This window comes from Anolis carolinensis, chromosome 2 (assembly GCF_035594765.1).
Source record: "Anolis carolinensis isolate JA03-04 chromosome 2, rAnoCar3.1.pri, whole genome shotgun sequence".
NCBI lineage: Eukaryota > Metazoa > Chordata > Lepidosauria > Squamata > Dactyloidae > Anolis > Anolis carolinensis.
The window spans coordinates 169,670,157-169,683,839 of NC_085842.1; the positions used below are offsets into that span (position 1 = coordinate 169,670,157).

General features: G+C 41.7%; 2 protein-coding genes and 1 long non-coding RNA gene across 5 annotated transcripts in view; 1 reads left to right on the forward strand and 2 right to left on the reverse strand.

Moving 5' to 3' along the window:
* slc48a1 (solute carrier family 48 member 1) overlaps positions 1-1,901 on the reverse strand; it is a 47,625-nt gene extending 45,724 nt beyond the window's left edge. The window contains exon 1 of the mRNA XM_062971062.1: positions 1,724-1,901. Within this exon, the coding sequence (XP_062827132.1) occupies positions 1,724-1,877 (154 nt within the window). The 5' untranslated portion in view covers positions 1,878-1,901. The remainder of the gene's footprint in view (positions 1-1,723) is intronic.
* rapgef3 (Rap guanine nucleotide exchange factor 3) overlaps positions 1,541-13,683 on the forward strand; it is an 89,099-nt gene continuing 76,956 nt past the window's right edge. The window contains exons 1-2 of one of the 2 annotated variants that reach the window (XM_008116428.3): positions 1,541-1,757; positions 12,957-13,191. In XM_008116428.3, coding sequence (XP_008114635.2) covers positions 13,186-13,191 — 6 coding nt within the window. In that variant the 5' untranslated portion in view covers positions 1,541-1,757; positions 12,957-13,185. Of the gene's footprint in view, positions 1,758-12,769; positions 13,192-13,683 lie in introns of those variants that run through there. The other variant, XM_008116430.3, reaches the window with a different exon arrangement.
* Positions 5,250-9,137, reverse strand: LOC134296353 (uncharacterized). 2 transcript variants are annotated; one of them, XR_010003067.1, is made up of 4 exons: positions 8,806-9,137; positions 6,096-6,156; positions 5,600-5,802; positions 5,250-5,459 (listed from the first exon to the last, which is right to left on the reverse strand). It is a non-coding gene; the product is annotated as an uncharacterized LOC134296353 (long non-coding RNA). The 2 variants fall into 2 exon arrangements; XR_010003066.1 differs by having other exon boundaries at positions 5,250-5,802; positions 8,806-9,123.

The window sequence follows — 13,683 nt, forward strand, 5'->3', positions numbered from 1 at the left end:
GCTGGCCTCGAACTCATGACCTCATGGTCAGAGTTATTTATTGCAGCTGCTCAACAGCCTGCGCCACAGCCCAGCCCCAGCCTATGAAAGGTTAGTCCAGTTCATACATCTGACTAACCTTTCATAGGCTAACACAATCATCCTCCCTCCAGTTTAATAGAAATACAGCCAAAATATCCTCATTTGGATGTTCTGAAGGACTTATGCTTTATACAAGCCAGATTTGAAAGTGGGAGGAGGCTCAATCAGGGGACCATTTCACCTTGGTGCTCATTTATGACTTCATGACAGATGCTTCATACAACTTCAAATGTCTATCCCAACAACTGGTGCCAAGCTCACCCATTGAACATCATGCCCGATGGAAGATGTGAATGGGTCTCTCTATGATTAACATATCTTCCAACATTTCATCGATGAAAACTGGGACACTGTTAGCTAAGCAATATCAGAGTGTAGTGAAAATGGCAGAGGTTATTGCTTGAGGAAGAAGAGACAAGCTAGGAAAATCTGTAGCAATTTGCTTTTGCCTAAGCCAACTAAGAAAAGAAGGCTTCTGCCTCCACCTCTGCTGTCCCCTTTGTTGAGTTAATTACCGTACATACTCGAGTATAAGCCGACCAGAATATAAACCGAGGCACCTAATTTTACCACAAAAACTGGGAAAATATTGACTCAAGTATAAGACGAGAGTGGCAAATTTCAGAAATAAAAATAGATACCAATAAAATTGAGGCATCTGTAGATTAAATATTTTTGAATATTTATGTAAAATTGTAATCTAAGATAAAACTGTCCAACACTGATTAAATCATTATTCTCATCTTCAGTGTAAATGTGCTTATGTATCCTTTTAATAGAGTAAAATAATAAATGTAATACTAATAAATATAGTAAAATAAAAATGTATTAATAAATAGAATAATAATAATAATAATAATACTTTATTTATATACCGCCCTATCTCCCGGATGGGACTCAGGGCGGTTTACAGTCATAAAAGCAACACAAACATTACATAACAACATAATACACATTATTAAACAAAGTAAAATAATACAATTATAACAATAAATCACACTTACATGACCAGATCAAGGGGACGGGAACCATAAACCCAATATATTAAAATGTATCATTTTAGGCTAGGGAAATCTTGTGTAAAATAATAAATGTAATAGTAACAACAATAATAGAGTAAAATAATAAATGTAATAATAATAATAGAGTAAAATAATAAATGTAATAATACCAATAATAGAGAAAAATAATAAATGTACCATATATACTCGAGTATAAGCCGACTCGAATATAAGCCAATCAGGACCCTCATCCGAGTATAAGCCAAGGGTGGCTTTTTCAGTCCTAAAAAAGGGCTCAAAAACTCAGCTTGTACTTGAGTATATACGGTAAGTATTAATTTATACTTTGAATGGAGTTTGCAGCAACAGAAGTAAGCTGTGTATAGAGGGAAAGGGAGGAGAAAGAAACTGGGACATTTTAAGATCAGTTGAAAAAGTGGGAGGAGAGAGGATCAACTTGGCCTGCCCCTTCCAAACTGTGACAGTTGGTGGATATGGCTTTAATGCAATATTAATGCAATATGAGCTATAATTTATGGGATTTGCTGCCATAGGATTCATTGGCACCCACTAGTCAACATGGGGCTTGGACAGGATATTGGAGGAAAGTTTTATCAATAGTTATCTAGTCCAAGCAGTACCTGCATGAAGCTTCCAAATACCAGCTGCTGGGAGGTAAGTTGAGGAGAGGAATGTTGCCTTCAAGACTTTTCTATTGATTCCTGTAGCACAGTGGTTCCCAACCTTTGGACCTCCAGGTGTTCTGAACTTCAACTCCCAGAAACTCCCAGTCATCTTACCAGCTGTTAGGAATTGTAGGAGCTGAAGTTTAAAACATCTGGAGGCCCAAAGATTGTGAACCACTTCTGTAGCAAAATGAACATTGGACTAGAACAGTGGTTCTCAACCAGATGTTATTTGTCTATAACTCCAAGACAGGACCAGCCTGAGGAAATTTAAAGGGGTACGCAAATATTTTTTTGCGCCCCCTCCCCTGCGCCGCAAGAGGCGGGGCCAGGATTGGCCCCGCCTCCCGTGCCCTAACCCCGCCTCCCACGCTGGGCGGCCACGCCTCCCGTGGCGCGGCCGGCGTGGGAGGCGGGGCCAGACGTGGCCCCGCCTCCCGCAGGGCGCGCCCTGGCGCAGCCAAGCTGCAGCAGGAGTTCTTCCAGGCCGCAGCCTGAAAGGACTCCCGCTGCAGCGGGCGCGCGCCGTGGGAGGCGTGGCCAGTCCCGCCTCCCGCGGGGTGCGCCCTGGCTGGGCGGCCAGGTTGCGTGAGGCGGGAGTCCTTCCAGGCCGCGACGAAGGCCACGGCCTGGAAAGACTGCCACCACACGCAGTCTGGCTGCGCCATGGCGCGCCCCGCGGGAGGCGGGGCCAGACCTGGCCACACCTCCGCGTCACACGGCCCCGCCTCTGCCAGGTGTGGCCCCGCCTCCCAGGGGCTCAATAGCGCCCCTGGGAAGGTGGCGCCCAACGCGGGGGCGTGGCCGGCGTGCCGTGTTGGGCCGGGCCTGCTCCCAGAAATCCCAGCCAATTTACCAGCTGCTAGGATTTCTGGGAGTTGAAGGCCAAAAGCACCTGTGGACCCACAGGTTGAGAACCACTGGACTAGAACATCAGTGAGCGACCAGTGCCCCACTCCCAGCAAGTTGTTAGACTTCAGCTCCTCTCATCCCCATTGAGCTAAGGTGAATAGGAGCTGCAGTCCAAGATCTGAAGGGAGAACACATTTTGACTACAATTGGCTGAAAGATTAACATTATCTATTGCTGTTCGCTGATAACAGCAAGCTACAAATCTTGCTGAAGAGTTGGCCGCCCTTTGTTAAAGCATTAATTGCACACCAACTGTGTAGGTGTTGTGTACAGAACCTGGGAGCAGCATGTGTGGGCCTGGCACAGATCCTTTTCCATTAAACAAGTCGTGACAAGTGCCTGGAAATGGCTGAGATTGTAAATGAGAGTGCCAGGGAAAGGATGCAGAAACTCTGGTGGTTAATGGAGAGAGTGGCAGTTACTAAAGTGGTACAGAAAGGTCTAGGATATGCAAAGTACAGCCTTCCAGATGTTGCAACTCCCAGTATCCCTGGCTAGCAAAGCCAGTGGTGTGAGATCTGGCTGTGTTATGCCAACCCTATGAAACTTATTAGGCAACCACATAGGGTTAAGGGATCTGGCCCAAGATCATCCAGTGAATTTCATCACTCAGTGAAGGCTAAAATGTGGCTGTCTCAAACAAGACCACCATTCTAGCCCCTACACACTATAATGTGCTAAAAAGCCATATTCTGCAAGAAGCATGGAAAATCCAGTTGCCAACATTTCCATCAAAAAGTTAGAAAAACTTGACGTCTCAAGCCAAAACTTACCCTTCAGAATTTCACTGCAGAAAACCAGCATACATTTGTACAAGCAAGTTCACAATGTGGTCAAGATGACAAAGTTATTCATGAGGAAGAAGAGACAAGCCATGAGGAACTATATCTGTTTGCTTTTGCCTAAACCTACTGGGAAGGACAAGAACCTGTCACTTCCTCTAGTACAGTGGTTCTCAACCTGTGGGTCTCCAGATGTTTTGGCCTTCAAGTCCCAGAAATCCTAACAGCTGGTAAACTGGCCGGGATTTCCGGAAGTTGTAGGCCAAAACACTTGGGGATCCACTTACTGAGAACCACTGCTCTAGTCTATCCCCCTGTTTCTTTAATGTAAACTACTTTTACATACCATACTCACATTGCAACAAAGAAGCAAATCAAGGCTGGTGGGAAGGTAGGAAGAGAGAGAAACTAGGATATTTTATACACATCTGGAAAAGTGTGACAGCAATCGGGCTTATTCATGCAAAATCATGACAATTGAAAGGTATTCCAAGACCTCTTTCAAACTGTGGAACGAACAAATGTTATCACTATCCAATACTGTTAGAATGCAGTGTCCATCAGCCATGCCCAGCACAGTTAATTATGAAGGATGATGGGAGTTGCTGTAAAAAAAAATCAGGTTATCCACCTCTCTTCTGTCTGCTTTAACAACATGTGATGATGATGAAGATAATGATTTCCTTGTGTGTTTATCTTTCCCATTATGCCACTACAAGCGTCTGATTATGAGAGTTGTTTTATGAGGAACTGGATTGTTTGGAAATAATAAAACATGCCGTGGTGCCTTAAAGGCTAACATATTTATTTTGACACAGGTTTCTGTGCTTTACTAATGCTGTCCTAAACATCTGAGCCTTTAAAGTGCTACAGGACCTCCTCCCCCCCTTGTAACAGACCAGGCTCTCTCTTTGTAGATTATTATAAAATATTATATTCCTATGTCTTGTGAACTTGCTTTGAGTACAACAATGAAAGGAAATGGGTATATAAATAAACCTGACTTGAGCCGAAGGGGGAGATTCCATTGGTCTGCAAACTCTGCCAGGAAACATTTCCATGTCAGCTTTCTTATGTTGTTTTATGGCTGGTTAATTTATTTACGAGCCAGAAGGATACCGGAATTCACTCTGCCAGGAGTGATGGTTTGGAAACCCAATTCCTCAGTGTGGCAACAGGTGATTGTGGAGATTTAAAAAAACTGATTGCAGCTCCCATTAATTTCTCAGCATCAGCTATACAGTATTTGTTGGGGATAATAGGAGTTGAAACCAAAATAATCCTATAGTTGCCCCACCCTGTCCTAGATGTGATTGAGTTGTTTCTAAACATTCAGTGATTATGATAAAGTCTTTTGCATATGCTCAGAATCCCTGCTTTTGGGACTACATCAATCATTTTGCATGCCACACAAACCAAGCCATGCCAAACAGTTTTGGAACTGGGCAGATTACAACATAAACATTCAAACTCTGTCTTTATATCCTCTTTTCTTGCCTCTGAGTATTCCCAGACAGTCTACCAAACTACAAGCCCAGGGATTCCATAGCATTGGGCCATGGCAGTTAAAGTTGTATCAAACTGCATTAATTCCATCAAACAGGTGCACTCAATGTTTCAGGTTTTGGCTCATAAATCTCAGGTATTAGGATTATCCTTAACCAACAACCTTCAAGTACACATGTCTAGGACTGCAGCATCCCCTTGCAAGGTAATTAAAGGAACACACAGGAGGTTTTCTCTTTTGCTTTTATAACTCTGGAAAGGAAGCATGGAAAAGGAGGATATGTCTTCTTAAATTTATTTACTTGGCTTGCAGGTTAAAGAAACAATATTAACCAATGTGGCCAAACAAAGGAGTGAAGTCAGTCCTGGATGCCCAGCCTTTCTTTTGTACGCCTTGTACAGGGCAACGTAAGGAGGATCTATTTTACAATGGGCCTGGCTGTATTGCTGGGCCCATGAAAACACAATCCACCTCTTTGAAAGGCAAGGCCCTATGAAAAATATAAAGAAAGAGCCCCTTACATCTGTATTCAGTGCCAGTGATTGATCAAGAAATAAGAGAAACTATAAAAAGGAAATATTGTCAAATAATCAGTGTAAACTTAATAGGAATATGGGGTTCCTTTCTCACCGAAGGTATTAAATCAGACTGTAATTGCTAGAAAAGCAGTGTTATCTTCCCTGAGTGGTGTTGTGAATGAGTCATTCTGTTCTTATCTTGTATACATGGAGGCTTTGCGGAGATATGTCACACCTTTTGCCTTTCATGGACTTTGGGCCTCATTGTTGACATCCCTCTGAAGTTTCTGCCAGCCAAGGATGAAATTACTGCATCTGGTGAAAAGAAGATTTTCAGGGGGAATTAACCCTTCTGTTTCTCCTCTTCAAAAACAATGAAGGACTGCCCAGGCTTGACCTTCTCTAACCCCTTTGTGAAATCAAAAGCTTCTTTAGGTCCCAGGTTTTAGAAAGGAGACCAGCCTTAAAGGAGGAGATGTTAAGGGAAATTCGCCATTTCCTCTTGGGGTGCAGCATATAAGCCATTCCTTGCGTTGTTGCTTTCTCAAAAGGGGGAAGAAAAAAAAAAGAACAGGCAAGAGTTCTAATGGAATTTCAGCTTGTTTTACCGGTATGTCTGGCCTCCTTCCTCCTTCCCTTCTGATCCGGAGTCTGCTCCATAAGACATTTCTGTGGATAGAGGAGAAAATATTTGAATTTCTTATACCCCTTTGTGATACTCGGGGAAAATATTTTGAATTCTGTCCTTCCTGCACTGCTCAGATTGAATGTAGTATGGATCAGAACCGACACGTGTTTTTTCTTTTTTGGAATTCCACCCCCTTCAAAAAAACTCCTCCTAGAACAGTGGTTCTCAACCTGTGGGTCCTCAGATGTTTTAGTCTTCAGCTCCCAAAAATCCTAACAGCTGGTAAACTGGCTGGGATTTCTGGGAGTTGTAGGCCAAAACACCTGGGGACCTACAGATTGAGAACCACTGTCCTAGAATCTCCTAGCCTGTTTTCCAAGGTCCTTCGAAATTCAGGCTTAGGGTACATCTGTACTGGAGGAATAGGAAAAGGAAAGACCAAGCCAAGGCTTTAGGATGTGTAAAGGCTCACTTTGAGTTTTATTCCAGAAGGTATAGGTTTTATCCAAGTTCTAGAGAAAAATTGGAACTTTGGTTGTCTCGAATAAAAGCTGGAGCCAATTCATTGCACCAATTGCATGGAAGTCACTGGCCACCCCTTTCAAGATCCAAATGTCCAGCATTTAAAAGATATATGGCAGCCTTTACATTTCCTTCCATGTCCTTTCTTTGGAGCCATTGAGTATCCTTGCATTGTAGTTAACAGTTTAATAAGTGTCAGTCTTCACATTCCAATCTCCTTACTTGATTGTATTTAAGCTGGTAGAAAAACTTCCATGAACCAGGGCTAAATGGAAGCTTTACCGGTGCCTTATGACACCCAGCATTTCGGTGTATAATTGGTCAATTTACTATTTCATCCCAAATACCTGTGACACATAGTTGCTAGTTTGGTGCTTAAAGGTGTGTGTATGTTGGGATATTTGCATTACATTTCATTTAGGCTTTTTAAAAGACAAGATTTTTGAATCCACAAGCATCTCATCATGCTGTATCTTGGAAAATTGCCCAGATTTGGTTGTAACTCCTAAAATCAGGCTATGTTGATGAAGGGGTTCTGGGAACTGTCACCCACAAATAACTTGTGAGGTTGATATCTGAAACTCCAAATTTTTTCAAGGCAGAGTAGGTAGGCACCAAACACATATCAACACAAAACATGCTCATTTTTGTATACAACCTGTTCCAGTTATGCTTTCTCTGTAGGAACCAGAAGATTCATTTATAAATCTTCCATAGTGCTACCAATACAGGTATCTCTAAACCACTGTCTTCTACTTTACAACAACTATGAAATGCTTTTGAAGCTTCTGTGAGATTTAGGCTTGTATTGTTGTTAGATTTTTTTCATGTCAGGAGTGAATTGAGAAACTGCAAGACGCTTCTGGTGTGAGAGAATTGTTTGTCTGTAAGAACATTGCCCAGGGGACATCCTGATGTTTGATGTTTTACCATCCTTTTGGGAGGCTTCTCTCATGTCCCCACATGAGGAGCTGGAGCTGACGGGGAGCTCACCCACTTTCCCCAGATTCAAACCGCCGACCTGTCGGTCAGCAGTCCTGCCGGCACAAGGGTTTAACCCATAGCACCACTGGGGTATTATATCATGAGTATTATAGATTTTATATGTATTGATTTCATGTATTTGAATGTGACGTGGATAACAATTCAACAGAATGGCATCCAACTGTGCCATATGTTAGCCATGAGTCCTTCAATGAGGGAAAGAGGGCGGGATATAAAACAAAGTGAATAAATAAAATATGCTGGATCTACACTGCCATATACATTCCAGATTGCCTGCTTTGATCATCTGGATTATATGGAAGTGTAGCTCTGGCCGTCACGTGCTCACACAGGTCTAAATCTCCATCACAAGGCAGAACATGGGTCTTATTCCATCACTGGCAAACCATTGTAGCTTTCCATCTGCATATCCAGCTGCATGCAAGAGAGCAGTGACCCATGCCCTCACTGGTTGATGGGACTTGTCATGCAGAGGTGGAATCTCAGTGTAGGATTCTTTCAGTTGGGTAACTGCTTTATGGGTTCATGCGCTTCTAGTTTAACTTTGTTTGAGCAATCAAATCTATCAAACTTAATGAGCTTGCAACTTGTTTGTGAATGTTCTTCAGTTGCTGACCTGGATCTGGTGACTGATTAATGGTAACTGTTCTTTGAATCTGATTCAAGATAAGTCTCTTGTTTGTTTCCTTTGCATTAAGGGAGCAAATACAGTTCTATGAAATGTTGGAGATTGCTGAGGCATGGACTTTTGGGAAGCCAACAGCAAGTAACTAATTGATTTTGGGTTTATGATGACAAACTAGTGACCTCCAGATAAACTAGGTCAGAATTCCTGTCATGCCCAAGGATGGGAAGTGTAGTGCAACACTGTTCTTTTGCGCCTTCAAATAATTTGTGTCTTATGGTGACACTAACTATATGATTTTGTTCAAGGGTTGGATCAGGATCCCAATGAGTTGGTTTACTTTGTAAATTATCTTTTGCAATATCCCCATTGCTATCTCAGCCCGTTTCTTGAGAAACTGCTTCTATAAATAACGTCATCTGGGGTTGCTCCAGGACGAGGTCATTGTGGGTCTTTTCCAGGATCAAAGTCAAGACATTTTGATGCCTGAGGCAACATAGCAAACATTGTCCTCCCACACACCTCAAAGACACAGTACCTAATACACAAAGTTTTGGCACACTGTTCTCAAAATCTCATAAGGATCTCTTCTTAATCCTGGCAGCCATTTGTCATCCTTTTATGCATCTTCTGCCCAATCTCATTTTGGTTAATGGCAGGGTTGGCCCTGGTATGCCATCAGAAGTCTCCATAATATAACCAGTGATGGGTTGCCTTTGGCTTTATGATGTCACTGAACTTTACAGAATACAACTAGCCAATCCAATGCCACGTAACAAGCAGTATTACTTTTTTGTTGCTACTACATGTGGCAACTGTCATAGCTCAGTGGATGATGATTATCATGAGCTTTTCTTGCAAAAAAACATAGTTTGAATCCCTGGAATCCTGAAGACAGCAATGGTTCCTTGCCTAAAACTACAGATGAAGCAATGTACTCAGGATGGCGAATATGTAGCTGTAATCCAATAACATCTGAAGGATCATAATCCCTGCATCCTAAACAGCTAGGCGTGGATCATTAGACTAGCCTGGTACATATCCACTTTGGCTTAATCCTTTTTAAAGACATGAGAAAGGTTATTGAACTTCAGTTCCTAGCAGGCCTCACAGTTGGCTCTGCTAGCTAGAACGAATGGTCCAGTCACTTTTGTTGGGCTTTACTATTCTCATCCCTTTTAATAGTTCTGGGAAATGTATACAGTGTTCCCTCACTACTTCACAGTTCACTTTTCGTGGATTCACTGTTTTGCGGTTTTTCAGTAAACTCTAAAAGATTATTATAAATCATAAAAAAATTACAATTTACAGCCTAAGGAAGGGAGGAAGGAGAAGCCAAAGGGAGAGAAAAGGAGCCCAAGCGGCAACAGGAGGAGGCGGTGGTTTATCAACACACGATTAGTCGATAAAGACTTAAACTACTAAAATAATGTATAAATATTTAAATAACTATAGTATCCCTACTTTGTGGATTTTCACTTATTGCGGGTGGTCCTGGAACCTAACCCTAGTGATAAGTGAGGGAACACTGTATATAAATGTTCTGAGTACATAAAAAAGAGGTAACATGAGTAATTATTTCAGCTAACCTTCTTAACTGGTACAGATTAACACCGAGAGAGATCTTAAATTATTTCAAGAAGCCCCATAACATTATTCTAGTTCAGTGGTTCCCAAACTTATTTGGCCTACCGCCCCCTTTCCAGAAAAAATATTACTCAGTGCCCTGGAAATTAATTTTTTAAAATTTTAATAGCAATTAAACAGAAAGATATATGTACCTGTGACTATCACCGCTCCCCTGGATTGCTGCAGCGCCCACCAGGGGGCGGTAGCACCCACTTTGGGAATCACTGTTCTAGTTGTATTGTCCCATACCCTTCAACTGCCCTCATTTTGCATTAAATCCTCTTCTATCCTATTTTCTCAGCTGCTTTTGAAATGTCCCTATTTCTCTCTACTCAACCCACTTTCCCCCTTTGTTCTTAACTTACTTCAGTTACTGAAAAATATTATTGTACTCTATTAATTCATTATTCAACAAAAACAATCCACAGAAGCCTCACCTAGCTTTTCTGTTCTTCATTGATAACTTTTTCCATCTTGACCACACTCCTATTCCAATGTTCATCTACAAAATGTGGGAATGCATGTTGTTCTAATAATGAGGCCAACACTGAAATGTAGCGTGCTTTTATCTTGAGCTGTGGATATCTTTAAAGGCTTTATATACACTAATTCTCTAACCCAGCACTATCCAAAATGTTTCACAACACATTAGTATGTCAGCTGCAGTGTCTAGGTCTGGCACATAAATGCAATGAGAAATGACAAAAATCTTGGAAATGTACGCTATTATCTTAGAAATCATATATATTTAAATATATACATGAAAGGTTTTCATGAGATACTTTGTGTCCCAATACATTTTGTTATTACTATTTTTGTCTGTGTCTGTATCTGAGGGGTTGGCTTAATCTCTGGTTTGCTAGTAAAACTGAATTACTGTTGTGAAATGATGCCTGCCTAAAAGCTGTGTCACCAACATGACATGTTTGCAAAGCTGTGCCCTAAACTGTAGTTCATTGAACATGAGCACAGTTCTGACTGTATAATGTTAAGTATGCCTCTCTACTAAATACCTTAGAGAAGCTAAGCAGGGCCACTTGGATGGGAGACCCTTAATAAATCTAGGGTACTGTACACTAGAATTGAGAAGGAAAATCGCCTTGCATTAGAAAACCCTCTAAAATTAAGGGGGTCGACTCGCCATAAGTCGACAGGTGATTTGAAGGGACTTATACATCATTAGTGATGTTTATTGTATTTGACTAAAAACCATTACAAGTTCAGTAAAAATGCATGCACATTTATAGCAATACGAAAAAAATATATCCTCTACATTCTAAGGCAATATCTTTCAAATAACTAGCAGAAATATTTTTAGCAGCCTTAAGAAAAATCTGGCAGGAAACAGCCAGGCTTTGAATCTGCAAGGCCATTAAATGCTAATCAAGGTGACCAATTGCAACATTCACATTTGCCTCAAACAGACAAGAGTTCTTTCTCCCAACTTCGACCTTCCACAGATATATAAACCTCCCTTGTCTAGTTTCCAACAGACCTCACAACCTCTGGAGTTGTCTGTCTTATATGTGGGCGAAACGTCAGGAGAGAATGCTTCTGGAACATGGCCATATAGCCCAGAAATCTCACAGCAACCCAAAAAGAAAGCTGTTTTGTAATGTACATGAGCCCCATTAAAAACCGTATGGAAAATTTGCATGTCTCCATCATTTCCCCAATGGACGAGGGAGATAGCACATGTACACATTTTCTCCCCAATGGTGGTCATTTGGTTGTTGTGCCCCTTCAAGTTGTTCCCAGATTATGACCAGTGTGGTGTAATGGTTTGTGTTTACTATTTTGATTTGGTTTAGTTTGTTTCTATTGTTTATTATGGCATTGGATATTTGTCATCTTTTGTTGGAAACTGCCCTGAGTCCCCTGGTGAGATAGGGCAGGTTATAAATAAGGTTTCATCATCATCATCATCATCATCATCATCGCTAGCTCTTTTTAAAAAGAGAAATCCCCTGAACAGGCAGTTCCTAGTCTCAAAAGATCTCTGCATCACCTTTCTTTGGGGGTTTCTCACAATTGGGCAGTATGGTGTAATGGACTCAATTCCCACTTGGCTGTAGCAGCCAATGTGTGACTTTAGGCAAGTCACATTTTCTAAGCCTCACAGGATAACAAAGGCAAGACTCCTTTTAAAAAAACCTTGTTAAGACTCCCCACTTAAAATAATAGTGTTGCTATTACAGTAGAGTCTCACTTATCCAACATAAACGGGCCGGCAGAACGTTAGATAAGCGAATATGTTGGATAATAAGTAGAGATTAAGGAAAAGCCTATTACACATCAAATTAGGTTATGATTTTACAAATTAAGCACCAAAACATCATGTTTAACAACAAATTTAACAGAAAAAGTAGTTCAATACGCAGTAATGCTATGTAGTAATTACTGTATTTACGAATTTAGCACCAAAATATCATGATGTATTGAAAACATTGACTACAAAAATGTGTTGGATAATCCAGAACGTTGGATAAGCGAGTGTTGGATAAGTGAGACTCTACTGTAATTGGAAACTACAAACACAGGATTTTCTTGGCAATATATGTTCAGAGGGGCCTTTGCCATCCTCTATGGCTGAGAGAGTGTGACTTGTCCAAGGTCACCCAGTGAGTTTCCGTGGCCAAATGGGGATTTGAACCCTGGTCTCCAAAGTCCACTACACTGTGCGGCCCAACTAAGAGCCGGCAGTGATGAGTCCCTGGTTGCTTCCAAGCCACAGACATCCAGCCGAGTTGCTTTGAACTCCTCAAGACTGGCTCTTCCAGAATTGTTTCTGCCTGCTGCTGCTACATCGAAACACACACACATCTAGAGTGACTGCTGCTTGGAGGGCGGGTGGATAGGGGGTGTGGTGCTCCCAGCCATCCTGATGAGAGGCTTTTCCAGCTGAGAGCTGCCAGGCATTTGGCCAAATTGCTCTCCTGGCTGCCACCTCGGCGGCACTTTGCCTGCTGTTGCTCCCAGAAGAGGGAAGGTGCAGGGCTGACTCTCCCTTCTCTCTTCTTTCTTCTCTTTCTCTCTCTCTTTGAATGTCTTTTTGTCCAGTCTCTGTGTCAGACCAGGAAGCCAACAGCAAGATCCTGCTGGCTTCTTGTTGTTCAGTGCCAGACGGCAGTCTTTTGAGTTTCATCAGCAAATGATTGAGCTCCCCGGAAGCTTACCTCTCCTTTAAAATGGGACCAGTGTCTGTGGATCTTCGTGCTCCTCCTGCCCAAGGATTGAACTTGCCTTTCCTCCTAAGGCCATCCATGATCTGACCCATTCGGGGTGGGATATGAAGGTAAGTGATGGGTGACATAACGTATATTTAAATTGTAGAATTAATGCAGTTTGACACCACTTGAACTGCCATGGCTCAATGCTGTCGTAATTTGATGAGACGCTAGCACTTTTTGGTTAAAGACCTTGTAAAACTGCAGGATTCAACTGAACTGAGCCATGGCAGTTCAAGTGATGTCAAACTATATTAATATTATAGTGTAGATGTGCCTTCTAAAAACAGCTTTAAGATCTTGATAGGATCTCTGCGGTTAGGTAAGGCTTTTTTTGGGTGTGTGTGTGTGAAAAGGTATTCCAATAAAAGGATATCTAGAAGTCTTACCGGATATATGCATTGAACAGAAATGCCCTAACTATTGTTCAGGTGGCAAGTTGCAATTGCTTGATAGAAAGCATTTTAAACATGCTTGAAACACTATTATGTACATTAGAGTCTCACTTATCTAATATTCGCTTATCCAACATTCTGGATTATCCAACGCATTTTTGTAGT